The sequence below is a fragment of the Neovison vison genome, chromosome 7, assembly GCF_020171115.1.
Source record: "Neovison vison isolate M4711 chromosome 7, ASM_NN_V1, whole genome shotgun sequence".
In the NCBI taxonomy this organism is placed as follows: Eukaryota; Metazoa; Chordata; class Mammalia; order Carnivora; family Mustelidae; genus Neogale; species Neogale vison.
In genome coordinates this window covers 148,445,040-148,461,868 of record NC_058097.1, presented here as the reverse complement: position 1 = coordinate 148,461,868, position 16,829 = coordinate 148,445,040, and the positions used below count along the sequence as shown (strand labels likewise).

The window sequence follows — 16,829 nt, the reverse complement described above, 5'->3', positions numbered from 1 at the left end:
TCGCACTCAATATATAATCATGCACACACATTTAAAATTATATATATAATTTTTATTTTTTTAAGGGCGGGTGCCCATTGCTCTAGATCTCCCGTCCTTTTTGCGGAGTCCTCGCTTGGCGGCCGGAAATTTTAGGCGGTGATACCTGTCAACTGACAGGCGACCCAACAGATAAGAGTGTGGGGCTAGGGGATTGATGGGAGGGAGGGAAGGAGGGGGAGGAAATAGAAGGGTGCGGGGCGGAGCCAGGGAGCTCCGCGGCCTGTGGGACCCGCGATAGGCCCAGGGCCTGGACCAACTCAGGGCTGTGCTGGAGCGGGTGGTGGCCGGAGAGAAAGGGGCAGGTCCCATATCGCTTAAGCTAGAGGCGAGAGACGAAAAGCGCGGCCGCGGCTGGTCAGAGAGGGGACGGGGCGGGGGCGGGGCCTCGAGGCGTCCGTCCTACGGGGCGGGGCTGAGTCTGGGGAGGAGCCAACGGCCGGTCCAACGGCTGGCTGTCAGCGGCCTCCGCGCGTTCCCGCCCCTGCTTCCCGGCCTGCTCTTCGGGAAGTCTGGGATCTGTCGGTCTCCCCGCCTCCCCGTGGGTTTTGTCGCCCTGTTTCTTTAGTTTTCGTGGCTTGCTTCCTAAACCTCCGCAGTCTCGCTCTCTCCACTCCCACCTCCGTCTCCCTAGCCTGGGTCATTCTCCCGTGCTTCGGTGTCCGAGACCTGAGGGCTGCCCGGCGCCCAGCTCTGCCCGGAAAGATGGAGGAGCCGGGGTCCCGCGGAGGTGAGCGGGGCTGCGACACTGCAGAGATTCCCCAAAAGTTGGGCACTGTGAGTGTGGGGACAGGTTCGGCAGCACCGTCTGGGCTTAGGAAATCCAGTCTGGGGGAGAATATTGAGTCAGAGCCACGCAGTCGACTAGGATCTGAGACGTAGCCAGAGAGTATTCTTGGTTGGTCTATTTTTGTTTTCCTTCCAGTGAAGCCAGACCTAAACCTTAGAGTTACCATTTAGAGATGAAAGGGAACTGAGCTTGGGGCAACCCTTCTTTCTAGAGAGGGGTGTGGGGATCATGGAGAGTCCCCAGCTGGAACTTAAGGGACCTGAGTCTTGGTCCAGGTTTGCTGTTCCCCACTGTAGGCCTGAGTTTTCCCATGTGTACAGTGAGAAGGGTTTGGAGTACTAGATCTCCAAAGGCCTGACAAAGGATGGGTGCTGTTTAAATATGAGCTGTAAAGAGTAAATAAATGAGTTAGGAAGTCCTCCTTCTGGGTTTCACTGGAAGCTGCCTGGTGCACTGAATTAACTGGAGTCTTTGGAATTACATCGTTCTTTACAGTGCCGAGAAATAGGTGGCATTGTCCCCTTTACAAGTGAGGAAACAGAGGTACAGAAGTAAGTCAGACTTCAAAGTCCTGGCCCCACTATACTCTTTCCCATTAAGAGAGCAGGGCAGACTGATTGATAGGTGATCATATGGAGCAGCAATTAGTAACTTGTATTCTTGGCTAAAATGACCAACTCCAAAGCAGAACTCTGATTCTTCTCTATCCTTCGTTTCCAGCATATAGTTTGTGTGAGCCACTATCATCAACATGTTCAGCATAATTATAATTCATAAAAATTAATAAATAATAAGAAGTAATGATAGTGATTCCAGTTGTTATAGGGATAGCAAAGCCATAAGTGAAATTGTGAAGACCTCAAGATTTATAATACTTTTACTTATGTAGTGCTTTAAAGTTTATAAGGCACTTTTGAGTGGTTCTTCATATTGGTCATCTTAGGAAGCTATTACCCGCATTTTACAAACAAGGAGTCCAGGACCGGGAGAGATTAAGTGACTCAAGCAAGGTCACACAGAAGTGTAGCTGGGATGCCAATGAGGTCCTCTTTGACAAGCTGTGCTTCTGCTTTGGTGCTCTCCCCCTTTCCTCTCCCTTTCCTTTATCCTAGTCCCATCTCCCCACTCCATGCTTATCGCCCAGAGAATTTCTCTTTCCATGTTAACTAATAATCATGTGTTGATTGACGATTAACAGTGTTGGTAGTAACTCATAATTAGAGAGTTGGCTCATAAGAATTCAAAATATGATCTTTCCCAGAGACATAGAGGGATTTAAATGATTTTAAGAAGGAGAGTTGTTAACTATTATCATCATCATCACCCACGGATCTCAAGGAATAAAAACTGCATTTGACCCTTGAACAACACAGGTTTGAACTTTGTGGTCTCACTTATATAAGCATTTCTTTTCATAGATAAGTACAGTACTATAAATGCATTTTCTCTGACTTGTGATTTTAAGATTTTTTTCCTCTAACATAAGAATACAGTATATATTACATATAACATACAAATTATGTATTAATTGACTTTATGTTATTGGTAAGGCTTCCAGTCAAGCGTAGTATATTCATAGTTAAGTTTTGGGGGAGTCAAAAGTTATACATGAATTTATGACTGCCAGGGTGGGGGTGGTCAGCACCCCTGGTCTCTGTGTTGTTGAAAGGTCAAGTGTAGAATGTGTATTGCTTGACAGTTTGAAAATAATAACCACCATATATTGAGTTCATACTATGTCATGGGCTCTGTAACAGCCACTTTAACTTACTTATTTAATTCTCTCAGCAACTTTACTGAATTTTATACATGAAGATCCTGAAGCCTTAGGAAAGTTAAATAACAGATCAAGGTCATGTAGTCCCTAGTGTTGCCCAAATCCTGTGTTCTTAATAAGATTTTTTAAAAGATTATTTATTTATTTATTTGACAGACAGAGATCACAAGTAGGCAGAGAGGCAGGCAGAGAGGGAGGGGGGGAGGCAGGCTCCCCGCTGAGCAGAGAGCCCGATGCAGGGCTCGATCCCAGGACCCTGAGATCATGACCTGAGCTAAAGGCAGAGGCTCAACCCACTGAGCCACCCAGGCGCCCCCAAATCCTGTGTTCTTAATCATTAAAACAGCTTGGCTCCAGGATAGATGTTTACTCAGAAAAAGCCGGATCCTCTGTGGAGGAGAGCCTGAATTGAGGAGAAAGGGGTGTGCTCTAGCACCGTGGGAAGAAGAGAGTTCTCACTTGCTTTTCAATTCTGCTACTGAGTGCCTAGAATTGGAGTGAGGAAAGGCATTTCTTCTGGACCTTGGAGGCCACCCCCCAGCCCAGTCCCCCTCATGATAATGAGCCATGGTTCTTCTTTCTTTTAAGTTAGGAACAAGTGAACACATGAATCATTCCTATGCTGTGGGTAAGTTTGTCTTGATTGACACTAGGCAGCTGTAGCCAAAAGCAGTACAACTTTTTCTTTCCGTTTATTACCTACAGGTTATATGGGAGATTGGTCTAAAATGCATACTTGATCATGCCATTCCTCTGCCAAAAACTCTCGAGTGGCCCCCTCTCTGTGGGATAAACACCTTAATAAGATATCCAGCCTCTCCTGATCAGTCCCACCTTTGCACTCCACTATAGTCCTACCGCATGACCGATAGTCCCCACAGTTCACTCGGTTTTCTGTCCTTTATAGGCTTTTTACATCCACTCCCTCTGCCCTTTTCACCCCCTCCAACTGGCTGACCACCGTTTAGGATCCAGCTTGCCCATTCATTCAGTCATTCAACAGATACTCATCAAGTGCCTATCAATTACCAGGTATGGTCCTGGGTATAAAGATGTAGCGGAGAATAGAAGAGACCAATCCCTGCCCTTCATGGGGCTTCTGTTCTGTAGTTTGTATTAAACAGGTATGATCTGGAGGTTTAGTGGCATGGCCAAGAGAGCAGAGAGAGGGGAGAGGGAGGAGCATGGCAGTTGTCAGGGAAGGCCACCTTCATTAGATGACATTTGAACAAAGCTGAAGGAGTTGAGGGAGTGAGCTCTTGGTTATCTGAAAGGAGAATGTACCAGAAAGGCACAGAGTGTAGGATATGAGACGGGAGCTCACTTGGCTGCCCTGATCTGGACAGATGCTCTTTTTCCGTTTTCTTGCATACTCTCATGTTTACCTCTCATGTGGCACACACCGCATGACGTTGTAATTGTCCATGTATGTCTCTTTCCCTCACTTGGATGTGGATTTCTTGAAAGCAGGGACTTCTGGTTCCTTTCTGTCGCCTCAGCACCTACCTTATGGCCTGACTTGGAGTGGGCACCCAGAAATATTTATTAAATAAATGAATAAAGCCTTGTTTTTATAGCCTGACCATTTTTACAAGTGATTTATAAAAAGAAGGCTGGGATGATAGATGGTGAGAGAGGGGGAAAAAGAAAAAAGAATTCTAAGCCTGGTTTTGTCTGGCTTAACTCCTGTTCTGGGCCTCTGAGAAGTAGAGTACCTGATTTTCTTTGAGAAGTGTGTGTGGAGACTTCCATTTCAGCATTAATGGCTAGCTAACCTGTACCATGGTGGATAAAATATAACAAAGTCCCTTACGGCTGAAATTGCAAGGAAATAAGAGAAATTCCCAGGGGCCTAGAAAACCAAGAGTGAACTGAAAACCAGAGTAATTAGCTCCTTAACCTGAGCTCAGCTGCCCTGGATGTTTGCTAGTCTCCCCTACCTAGTAGTTTGGGCTTGAACAGACCTGCTGTTGCAGTGATTGCTACGATGAGCCCACATGGGTTAGGCTCTTAGGAACTGAGATCCCTGCATGAGGCTAGGTCCTTTGCAGGTCCACACCCTTTGATGGGGTGGACTAGGCAAAAAGGATTCTCACTGCTGACATGGAGAGATGACAAAGAAGATTGCCTCATGTCCTAGGCTCTAATAGAGGGAGGAAGTTTCCCCAGAGAATCCTTAACCACGGGCATTTCCACATGTGGATTTGAATTTATATTTACATTACCCAAATGGCCTAAGAACTCCAAAGAAATTGACATTAGAAACAGTCCAGGCCCGTGTTACCCCTGGATGCCTGGCAGAAGTATATGCATGAATCTCTGGAGAAACATACTGGGCACAGGCTGTGTAGGATTTCCATAGAGTCTAGAGGATAGATTTGTTCCATGAGCATGTTCCATGGAGATTTGTTCCATGCTGTGTGCTTTTGAGACCATGAATGTGACTTTGGATTACAAAAATAAACATCTGAGTAAGTCTCTCCCTCCCTGTGTGTGATCTCCAGAAATGGGGTGATGGAGCGGAACTTGTACGCAGGGCAGCATTTGGGGGATGGACACACATTTAGCTGCCTCCTATCCTTACAGAGGTCATGGAAGAAGTGACATCGTGCTCCTCCAACAGCCCTCTGTTCCAGCAGGAAGACAAGAGAGGGGTCACCTACCGGATCCCAGCCCTGCTCTACATCCCCCCCACCCACACCTTCCTGGCCTTTGCAGAGAAGCGCTCCACGAGCAGAGACGAGGATGCTCTCCACCTGGTGCTGAGGCAAGGGTTGAGGACTGGGCACTCGGTACAGGTGACTCCTCATCCCAGATCTGGCTCCGAGCCTCAGTCTCTCTCCACATTGCTTAGATTGCTTGAGGGTCTCTGCCCTTTCCTGTCTACTCTGGAAAAGCCCTGTGTGGAAGGAAGGAAAAACAAACCCCCCAAAACAGTAAAAGCAATGGCTCTCACTTGCTGAGTACATCTGTGTGCCAGACCCATTTTGGATCCTCAGTAGCTACTCTGTGACATAGGAACAGTTGTCAGTCACATTTTACAGATAAGGAAACTGAGGCACAGAGACATTCCCACATGTTCAAGGTCACACAACTATAACGAAGCAGCAGAAGCAGGCTTTAAACTCCATCTCAGATTCCAGAGGCCTCCAGGGTTCATTCAGATTCAACTGACACGCAGTGTGCTTTTTGTTCACATTCTCTTTTGTTCTTATAAGTTACCCGGGGAAGTAAGCACTGTTAGTCCAGTTTTCTGGTGAGGGATCCTGGTCCTCCAGGAGGTAGGTAGCTTGTTCAAGACCACAGCTAGCAGATGGTCGGGGTAAGAAAAAAAAATGATCCTCGTCTTCCTGCGTGTTTTATGTGAGGCGCACAGCAGCCCCATAGTACAGGCGGAAATGGGATTAAAGTGGTTTGCCTCAGGCACAGGCATCCCAAGCAACAGAGCTGGCGTTGGAGTTCTCACCTCTAAGGGGCTCATCTTCACTGAATTTTTTAGAGGAGAGTGATTGCTGCCTCTGGGACTCTAGGACTCCCATTTGTCTTTTCTCCTGCAGAGCTGGCTCAAGTCTGGATCAATGAGACAACGAATTTGAGAGTCTTTTGTAAACAAACAAACAAACAGACATAGATGTCTTTGTAATAGGCCCTCTCATCCCCCTAACCTGCCCTGATTTTCTACCCACAGAAACATGACCACTTCTTACCAGACCATGCCTGTCCCATCACCCCACTGCCCAGCTGTCTCGCATTCACAGACCTGTACATTTTAGCTCCTTCTCCCTTCTCTGTATTTTATCACTTTCATTCTCTGACTTGTCTGATTGTAGAATCTTGAAGTTAGAAGAAAGATCAGCCTAACTTCTTGCCAGTGCAGAGATCTTCTGTATTTTCTTGGTAGCTACTAAGAGCTTAGTTAGGGGTTAAGCCCCTGGCTTTGAAGTCAGGCAAGACCTAACCATTTAATGGCCGTGTGACCTTGGATTTGACTCTTCTCTGTTTCATCATCTGTAAAATGTAATTAATAATAGCAGTTACATAGTTGGAACTCAACATTAGTCATCTTCCATAAAGGATCTGCTTACACAACTCCTCAAGTGAGGAACTTGATCCTGTGGCAACTGTTAACTTTTGTTTTGGGAGAGAGACAAACTATACTTCTCTCAAATCACCCATTGGTCTTCTGGGACATCTCATCTATATATAACCTGAGGCCTCTTTTCCAGAGAATACTCTTTGATGTTCATACCCTCTGGGTCTTCTGATTTGGGGGCTCACCAGCTTTAGTCCTTTTAGTGGCTTGTTGGGCCACAGTCTTGGTTTGGTTTCTTGTCCCATGAAAGCCATGATTATTGACTTTGGGATTTGATCTGGGATGTCGGTGTCCTTTTTCAAAGAATGGTACTCTGAATTTAGGGCTCCAAGGAGAGCCTGACCAGCTCAGCAGTGAGGCTGCTATCCCATTTTGTATCCTTTCTTTAAAGCAATTTTAATATAAAGAAGCATCTGCTTTAGTCAACACAGGGTGACTAACATCAAGTAGACGGTCAGCTAAAACCTCTGAATCCTTTTCACATTTGCTGTTTTTTAAAAACAATTTTTAATTATAGTAAAATATACCTAACATAAAATATTCTATCTTAACCATTTTAAGTGTTCGTTGCAGTATTGCTAACTAGAGGCACGCTGTCATGCACCAGATCTCTAGAGCTTTTCCATCATGCATGACCGCTACTTTATACACTTTGGACAACTCCTCATTTCCCCTTCCCCCAGCCCCTAACGACCACCTTTCTTCTTTGCTATTATGAGTTTTTAGATAACACATTTAAGTAGACTCATCCAGTGATCAGTTTATTTCACTTAGCATAATGTCCTGCAAGTTCATTTGTGTGGTAGCATGTGACAGGATTTTTTTCTTTTTTAAGGCGAATAATATTCCATTGTGTGTGTATACCGAATTTTGTTTACCCACCCATCTGTCGATGGACATTTGGGTTCCCCCACCTTTTAGTTATTGTGAGTAAAGCTGCTATGAACGTGGGAATGCACATATCTCCTGCTTTTAATTCTTTTGGGTAGATATCTAGAAGTGGAATTATTGGGTCATGTGGTGATTCCATTTTTAATATTTTGAGGACCCTCCATGCTGTTTGCCACAATGACTTGACCACATTATATTCCCACCAAGGCTGTACAGGGTGCCAGTTTCTCCATATCCTTGCCAGTACTTATTATTATTTATTTTTTATTTTATTTAAGATTTTATTTATTTACTTGACAGAAAGAGAGTGGGATCACAAGTAGGCAGAGCAGGAGGCAGAGAGAGAGGAGGAAACAGGCTCCCGTGCTGAGCAGAGAGCTTGATGCAGGGCTCAAACCCAGGACCCTGGGATCATGACCTGAGCCAAAGGCAGAGGCTTAGCCCACTGAGCTACCTAGGCTCCCCATTATCTATTTATTTATTTATTTATTTATTTATTTATTTATTTTAAGGGTTTTAGGCAATTTATTCTTTTTTTTTTTGAAGATTTTATTTTTATTTATTTGACAGAGAGAGATCACAAGCAGGCAGAGAGGCAGGCAGAGAGAGAGAGAGAGAGAAGCAGGCTCCCCGCTGAGCAGAGAGCCTGATGTGGGGCTCGATCCCAGGACCCTGAGATCATGACCTGGGCTGAAGGCAAAGCCTTAACCCACTGAGCCACCCAGGCGCCCCCCCCCATTATTTATTTTTGATAGTAGTCATCCTAGTAGATATGAGGTGATATCTCATCGTGGTTTTGATTTCCATTTCCCTAATTATTAGTGATACTGAGTATCTATCTTTTCATTATGTTTGTTGGCCATTATGTTTGCTGTTCTTTTTTTTTTAAGATTTTATTTACTTATGCGCGAATTAAATGTTTTATTTCACATACATTCATGTGGCATATATGATATAAAATGCTATAAAAAGGTATATATCCCATTCTTGCTGCTCTACTTCCTATAGGTTGTCACAATTGTTTCTTATCTACCATTCTAGTGTTGCTTCTTACAGAAACAAAGAAATACGAGTATGTATTCTTAATGCTCCCCTTTGAAACTTTTTAACATGAAGTGATAACACATAGATAGAAAACATAAAACATAAATGTCCATGCACAATACACGAATGTTATCCCTGTGAATTGAGAAAGCCAACACTTGTGGACTCATCACTTAAGCTCAAGACATAGAATATTACCAGCGCCTCAGAAACTTCTCTTATCCTCCCTCTCTTTCTCAAAGGAAATTACTATCCTGATTTATAGCTCTAGAGCTTAGTTTTGATTGTCGTTGTTGTTGCTTTTTAAAGTAGACTCTACGCTCAACGTGGGGCTTGAACTCATGACCCTATCAACAGTCACTTGCTCTACTGACTGAGCCAGCCGGGTCCCCCAGTTCTGCCTGTTTTAATCTTTATTCTTTATGTTTGTCTTCTTTTGTTCAGTATTTTTGAGATTTATCTGAACTGTTGCATTTAGGCTGCTCTGAATATTCTTGTACGTGTTTTTGCTATGGCATATGTGCATTTTTGTTGGGTTTCTGTCTAGAAATGATGTTACTGGATCATAGGGTAGGTTTATGTTCCACTTCAATAGATAATGCCATCTAGTTTTCTAAAGTGGTGGTCGTGAGAACTGGTCTACATCAGTTTCACCCTTACTCTGTGCATTTAGCTCTTTAAATTTCCATCATAAAGCATGGGAGTTTGCCAGGGTCCCCAAATTTTTGTTCTCCTAGCCCCATATGGCTGTCAAACAAATTGTTCAGCTTCTCAGCTTTTCAGGTCTCTCTTTGAGAATCAGCAGAGACACGCTGAAAGGAAAAGGGACTTGAAATATCACGCCAATATGTCTGAATGAACTTCTCTCTGTTCTTGGCCTATAACTTTTCATTGTCTTATCTCCTCTCTGGTGCTTTTAACCAGATGTTTTTCTTTAAGGTTTTATCTGTCCTCACTAGTCTCAGTGGGAAGCTTGGTTCAAATTACCTAGTTTGCTGTTAATGGATTTTTCTTCTTATTTCTTATGCAAAAAGTAGCATACTACATACATTGGCCTGTACTGTGTTCATTTAACAATATATTATGGAGATCTTTCTATCTCAACGTGTAGAGGCCTTCCTTATTCTTTTTTCATCTCTTGCATTGGATATTCATTTAACCAGTCCCCTGTTAATGGTTATTTGGATGCAGAATATTTTGATGTTCCAAGCAATGCCACAGTGAGTAATCTTGTATATACTTAATTAGATGAGCAGAGATATTTTAGAATAAATTCCCAGAATTGGGCATGCTGGAAAAGGATAAATGCGTCTGGAATTTTGATATACCCTTCATAAATACTGAACCATTTTGCACTTCGGTCCATGTAAGAGGGTGCCTGTTTCTTCACATTTTTGCCAACAGAATAGTGTCAAAGTTCATGATGTGTTCATGATACGCCAGTTTGTTAGATGAAAAATATGACCTCATTTTAATTTGCTTTTCTCTTTTATCTGTGAGGTTAAACATATTTTCATTGTTTTTTCCTCTTTCTGTGAGTTGCCTGATCTTGCTCTTTGCCCATTTTAGTTGGGTTTCTGGAAATTTTCTTACCAATTTCTTTCTTTCTTTTTTTTTTTTTAAGATTTTTATTTATTTATTTGACAGAGAGAGAGAGACAGAGCAGGAACACAAGCAAGGGAGTGGGGGAGGGAGAGCAGGTTTCCCGAGAAGCAGGGGAGCCCAATGTGGGGCTCAATCCCAGGACCCTGGGATCATGACCTGAGCCGAAGGCAGAGGCTTAACCGACTGAGCCACCCAGGAGCCCCTCTTACCAATTTCTAATAAAGTTTTTAAAATATATTAAGGAAATCAGGCCTTTCTTTGTGATACGTCTCATTAGGCATTACTCATTTTAGCCTTACACCAACTCCTTTGTGAGCATGTTATTACTATGTGAGCATGTTACTACATTTTCCATTTAACTGAGGAAGAAATTGAGGTAAAGTAAGTTTGAGTAAATTGCCCAGCGTCTCACAAAAAGTGATAAAGGCTGCTTCGACCTAGTCATCTCTGACTCCTTACTTAAGTTTTTAGTGACAGTGTTATGAATTGCCTTCCCAGGATAGTAGAAGGAAAAAAATCTTCGTTTTAAATTTCCCTTTATTTGCCTAAATTCTGTATTTGTCCACCTTGCTTGCTTTTCTTCATTTTCTTTTCTTTTTGTTTTTGCCCCTTCTTCCTTCCTTTTTTCTTACTTTTAAAAATTATTTATTTGGCTCCTATCATGTGCTAGGTACAAGAAATACAAAATTAGAATAATTTGATTTCCGTCCTCAAAAGACTCATAAGGAAGGAAGGAATGAAGTCAGTCAGTCACATAAAAAATTATGATTATTATATAATAAGTGCTATAACTCTTCTGTATGTACAAAGAGGAAGCTACCAATTGCTTTTGGGAGGGGACGGGGGGAGGAAGTTTCATAGACTGCTTTACGAAGGTGGTGACTTTTGAGTTTGGAGGGTGAATTGGGCATCTAGACAAAGTGTGGAAGAGTGTTCTAGACAGAGGACAGCATATACATTATCTGGTGTTGCCTCTTCCCAGCTTTATAAATTGTCCTGTAATATTTGAGAATTAGTGACTATTAGTGAATATGACATGATTTCATAGGTTCTAATACCAGTTACTTTTTATCACTGAAAAATGATGCTTTCAGTGAGCCTCATGTCTTCCTCTCAGTCTCTCACTCCTGCTCTCCCTTCACCTTGTCTAGTGGGGACCCCTGCTGCCGTTGATGGAAGCCACACTACCTGGGCATCGGACCATGAACCCCTGTCCTGTGTGGGAGCAGAAGAGTGGCTGCGTGTACCTATTCTTCATCTGTGTGCGGGGCCACGTCACTGAGCGTCAGCAGGTTGTGTCAGGCAGGAATGCAGCCCGCCTCTGCTTCATCTGCAGTCGGGATGCTGGCTGTTCATGGAGCGAGGTGAGGGACCTGACTGAAGAGGTTATTGGCACCGAGGTGAAGCGCTGGGCCACATTTGCTGTGGGCCCGGGTCATGGGATCCAGCTGCAGTCGGGGAGGCTGGTCATCCCTGCATATGCCTACTACATCCCTTACTGGTTCTTTTGCTTCCCGCTACCATGTAAAGCCAAGCCTCATTCCCTGATGATCTACAGTGATGACCTGGGGGCCACCTGGCACCATGGCAGCCTCCTTAAGCCCATGGCAACTGTGGAGTGTGAAGTGGCAGAAGTGACCGGGAGGGCGGGCGACCCCGTGCTGTATTGCAGCGCCCGGACACCAAACAGGTGCCGGGCAGAGGCTTTCAGCATTAACCGTGGTGAATGCTTTCAGAGACCAGCCCTGAGCCCTCAGCTCTGTGAGCCCCCGCATGGCTGCCAAGGCAGTGTGGTGAGTTTCCGACCCATGGAGATCCTTCAGGGGTGCCAGGACCCTAATGGCAAAGATGCTCCTACCGGTCAGCAGAGCCCTCTGCTGGACAGCTCACCGAGGCTACAGCAGGAAGCCGGCCCACTCTCTGAGTCTTGGCTCTTGTACTCACACCCAACCAGTAAGAAGCGGAGGGTCAACTTAGGCATCTACCTCAACCAGACCCCCTTGGGGGCTGCCTGCTGGTCCCGCCCGTGGATCTTGCACTGCGGGCCCTGTGGCTACTCCGATTTGGCTGCTTTGGAAAAGGAGGGCTTGTTTGGGTGTTTGTTTGAGTGTGGGACCAAACGAGAGTGTGAGCAGATTGCCTTCCGCCTGTTTACGGACCGAGAGATCCTGAGCCACATGCATGAGGACTGCTGCAGCCCTGGTAGGAGCTCTGAGCCAACTGAAAGCTAAAATTGGCTTAGGACCCAAATTTCCATAGAAAGGAAACCACAGAAGGCAACCACAGCCAGGATAATGGAGGCCAGATTAACAGAGGTGGTTGAAGTCTACAGAAAATCCAAAATTCATATTCTGCACTCCACTTTTTTTCTCTTCTCCCCCAAAGAGCAAAAGGAAAATTACGCCATAGCTACTGCAGTGGGGAGAACTATGAGTTGGGGAACAATAATGTGGTCCTGGTTGTGCCCCTGGCTTGCTATGAGACCTTGGACATGTCCCCTGAACTCTCCGGGCCTCAGGTTCCCATCTGTAAAATGAGAGGATTGGTGCTGTGATTTTTCTTCTTCCCATTCTTAGGAACGGCAAAATGCCTGTAGGCTCTACGATCAACGGGTCCTGGCTGCGTGGGTCTCTGATAGGACTCTAATCTTGAAGTGGAAGTCAGAGGACTCAGCTTTTCCAGTGACTCACCCCTCATCCAGGTGTGAGGTTTGGGCAGGTGTGAGGAATTGGGCAGAACAGTAGAATCATGAGGTCACCTGCCTTCTCCAGCTTTGCAGCTCTGCTCAATCTTCCCTTCCTCCTCCAGAACCCTTATTTCCTGGGGAGAAAATAGGAAGCACAAGGCCAGTGGCCCCTGATAATGGTACTTATTGTTTCTGAGGGTGTTAATCTTATGAAAGATGAACCCGAAGTTCATGTACTAGAAAGGTTCCTGAGGAGAAAATGTTGTAGATTAGGACTCTAAAGCATTGGCTAGAACTTCCCATGGTCTCTGCCCTCAAAGAGCTCACAGTTCACGGGGCTAGAAGTGGAGAGAATTCAAGAAAACCGATGCAGCTGGTTTATAGACGTTGGGGCTTAAGTTGGGGTTATGGTAGCTCCTGACGTCATTGTCTTAGTCACATCTTCATTGTGCTTAGAGTCAGCTGCCAGGGCTTGGCTGGCCACTGAGTTCCTCCCACGTCTGTTTTTCTCAGAATATTGTTCTGGCCTAGCCACTCCTCTACTCATGGAGAAGGTCTTCACCATGAGGAAGGTCTCCAGACCCTAGACCTCTGAATCGAGCCAATTTTTTTTTTTTTGTACCTATTACAATCACTATTTGTGAAGTAGGGGCGCTCCTTTGTTTGATGGGTTTGGGGCTGAAATTGACCACGGCTGGGTGTCTCAGATGATACCAGATGAGTTGCTCTTATTTTAGAATCTTTCCCCTGGAGCCTTTTCTGTAACAGAAATTCAGTCACAAAAGACTTGGTTTTTCAGCCTATTTTAGGAGAAGAAATACCTTCAACTTGTATCAAATAACCAAATTTGGTGCTGAATAATCGCCTAGAGAGGAAGTCTTAGTTGTAGAATATAGCCCAGGAGCTGGGGGCTGCGGTTGCTCCTGTCATAAGAGGGAGAGTCCTCTAGGATGAAAGTAGAAGTTAATTTCCCCTGCATATGGCTTAATTCCATGGCTTAGAATGACTTTATAAAACTCCCTTAACCTTTCATCCATTTGTCAAATTTATCCACCCAGTATGCTGTTCTGCTCACTCATTCACTCATTTATACAGTTATCTAAATATTCTTGGGAACCTGTCTGTAATGTAAGGTGCTTTATCTGTTGCCATTCCCTGGTTGAAAAGCATCTGTGGCTCTTCACTTCCTACCAAAGGGTGTTTTTCATTTAGTCTGGCATGTAGGGTCTTCAGTTGTTGGGGGAGATAAGGCGTACTGACCTCTGCTTCTTTGTATGAAGCCCATTGTCAGAGAAGATCTCTGTTAAGCTGGCAGTGGAGGGCGTGGCAGTTGGTGGTACAGGGAGGAACCGGGGAAGGGCAGCCCTCTCCTAAGTCATAGCAGCTTCATGTTCTGCAAATCTTTCCTGAGCATTGTACCCCCAAATAGATAGGAATAGCAGGGATGGCTTCCTTCTCCAACAAGGTCTAAAGGAGGAAGAGAATGAAAATAGCAAGACATCCTTGGGAACATCCAAGAGGGGAGTAGGGGACAGGCCCTCAGTCACATGCCAGTGCGGACCACAGATGTCCAGGACCAGCACTCAAAAGATGTCTTATCCTCCTCTGAATTACCCTCCCCTTTGCTTTATGTTTGCTTCTCTTTAGTGAATAGAAGTGAAACTCCTAATAGGTGGTGGGCCTGTGTGCATCATTCAGGATTGGAAAGAAAAGAGGGTTGGGGACAGAGGTAATCCAGAATGAGGCTAAATGGGGGCAGAGCTCAGGGGTAGAGCATTGGCTGCAGGATGAGGATTTTGGAGAGGAAGAGCAGACAGTGGCAGCTATGAAGAAAACAGTAGGGCAGGAGTTCGGCACCTTTAGGAAGAAAGAGAACGTGGCTCAGATAAGAGACCTAGGCCAGAGAGGCAGCGTAGGTGGTGGTTGCTGTGAAGAAGAAATGACAACAGACTGGGGGTGTCTCCTGATGCGTGTAGGAGGAGCCCTGGGGCAGCTGACTCCAAGCTGTGCGGCCGGCCAGCGCTTCGGGCTACAGACCGGTTCCTCCCCGGCCCTGTCACCGGAAACTGACCTAGCTTGTTCACGTTCCAGATGACCAACAGAGACAGCTGTAGGCATTCCTGACTTGTCTGTGCCCATTCCCCGAGGCCTTCAGGGCCCTGGGACTTGTCCCGTGACCCTGGTATCCTAACCAAGCCTCTTCCAGGCCCTCTCAGCTTGGGAGAGTGAAAAAGACAGGGCGGGTGATGGCAGCTGTGAAGAAAAGAGGACAGCAGACTGGAGGCCTCTAGTTTAGAGGCTGTGGCCCCTTTGCCCCGATGTGCTTCTACCCTGTCTCTGGGCCCTTAGAATGGATCCATCCGGCACACATGGCGCATCCCTGGGAGAGCAAGAAAGCATAGGTAGGGGCCACCTCCTGCTGATAGGTATCCAGACCCACTCCCACCCCTTCAAGCTACTGGGCCGGCTCAGGCTTCCCACCTCCCGATGCCCTCACTCCTAGGCCCCTACTATTCATTTCAGAGCTTTTATTTGGGCGCTTTCCTTGGATCTGTTTCTCCTGGTCATCAGTCTTCCCTCCTGTCCTGTCCTTTGGGGTATCATATAACAGTAGCCATAGATAGGAGACATCGCGCCCTGTCTGTTGGGGAACCCAAGGCACCCACAGAGGTCACCCTGAGGCTGCCCTGCCTCCTCTCCAGGGCAGTAGGCTTCAATACTTCCACTTCGGCCAGCTCAACCTCCCCAGTCTTCTGCAGTAGGCTGTGCGTTTCCCCCACTGCGTTATGCGGTAGGTGTCAAGTCTTCCCTTTTTGTGTTCCCACAGTGCCCAGTTGGGGCCCCCCTTTGCTCATTCCCATAGGGTGCGGGGTATCATTGTTGTCTGTCTTGTGCCCTCTAGGCCTCTGTTAGGCTGTGAATTCCTTGAGGGCCAAGTCTGTATGAATCATCTCTCTATCCTTTTTACCTGGAATTAATAATTTCTTTATAAATATAGGCTTTTTCTGTTGTGTTCGGAATTCCCTGAAGGTAAGGACTGTGCCCAATTCCTCTCTCTGTCCTCTGCTCCCGGCACAGAATGGGCAGCAGTAAGGCTCTGCTGAATGGATCAAGGAATCAAAGATCCTTGGCCTTCTGGAGCTAAGTGAGAGGGCCAGGGCGAGCCCCCCAACAGGGAGGAGTAGGTTGCCTCCCTCTGTCGGTTGGATAGTGTTCTAAACCCGCTGACCATGTACCTGAAATGGGTCTTCTCCCTGCTGGCCTGCTTCCAGGTCAGTCCCTAAAGAACTCTTCTCTGGCTTCAGCTGAGTCCTGCCTGGGTGTCTCAGGATTACAGCCCAAGCCCAAAGCCAAGCCTCGATATGGGTTCTCATGTCAGTGGTATTTCCCCTCTGTCCCTGATTGGCATTTCTGTAACTGCCCCTCCTCCAGGACTCTGGGGCTGACGCCGTGGTTCAATGTTCTGAGCGTGTCTTGCTCTGTGATCCCAAATGCTTAAAGTGCCCTCTGTTCTATAGAAACTACCAGAACTCTTGGGAACAAGGGAGATGAATAAAGAGCTTAATTCTGGTGACTGCTGTTTGTGTGTTTCATTGTTGTCAAACCGTGAGGTGATTATCATCCTAATACTTTTATCTAGTTTGTACCCAGCTTCTTTCGAAAAATGGATTTGAGGCCTTTTCTTGCATTTCATAACTTTTTTTTTTTTTAAGATTGATTTTACTTGAGAGAAAATGAGGACAAACAAAGGGAGTGGCAGGCAAAGGGAGAGGGAGAAGCAGGCTCCTCGTGGAGCAAGGAGCTTGATACAGGGCTCAATCCCAGTACCCTGAGATCATGACCTGAACCGAAGGCAGAAACTTTAACCCACTGAGCCACCCAGGCGCCCCTGGTGCTCAATTTC

At 45.8% G+C, this 16,829-nt stretch overlaps 1 protein-coding gene across 2 annotated transcripts; it reads left to right on the top strand.

Annotated features, from left to right (window-relative positions):
- Positions 1-541: 541 nt before the first annotated feature.
- NEU3 (neuraminidase 3) lies at positions 542-16,499 on the top strand. 2 transcript variants are annotated; one of them, XM_044258529.1, is made up of 3 exons: positions 542-769; positions 5,193-5,404; positions 11,391-16,499. In XM_044258529.1, the coding sequence occupies exons 1-3, from the start codon at positions 745-747 to the stop codon at positions 12,468-12,470; spliced, it is 1,317 nt and encodes a 438-aa protein (XP_044114464.1). In that variant the 5' UTR covers positions 542-744; the 3' UTR covers positions 12,471-16,499. The 2 variants fall into 2 exon arrangements, with proteins under 2 accessions (XP_044114464.1, XP_044114465.1); XM_044258530.1 differs by lacking the exon at positions 5,193-5,404.
- Positions 16,500-16,829: the final 330 nt, after the last annotated feature.

Coding starts and splice junctions, on each gene's coding strand:
- NEU3 (XM_044258529.1), top strand. CDS start 745: ATGGAGGAGCCGGGGTCCCGCGGAG. Junction 770..5,192: donor GGAGCCGGGGTCCCGCGGAG/GTGAGCGGGGCT, acceptor CTATCCTTACAG/AGGTCATGGAAGAAGTGACA. Junction 5,405..11,390: donor GGACTGGGCACTCGGTACAG/GTGACTCCTCAT, acceptor CACCTTGTCTAG/TGGGGACCCCTGCTGCCGTT.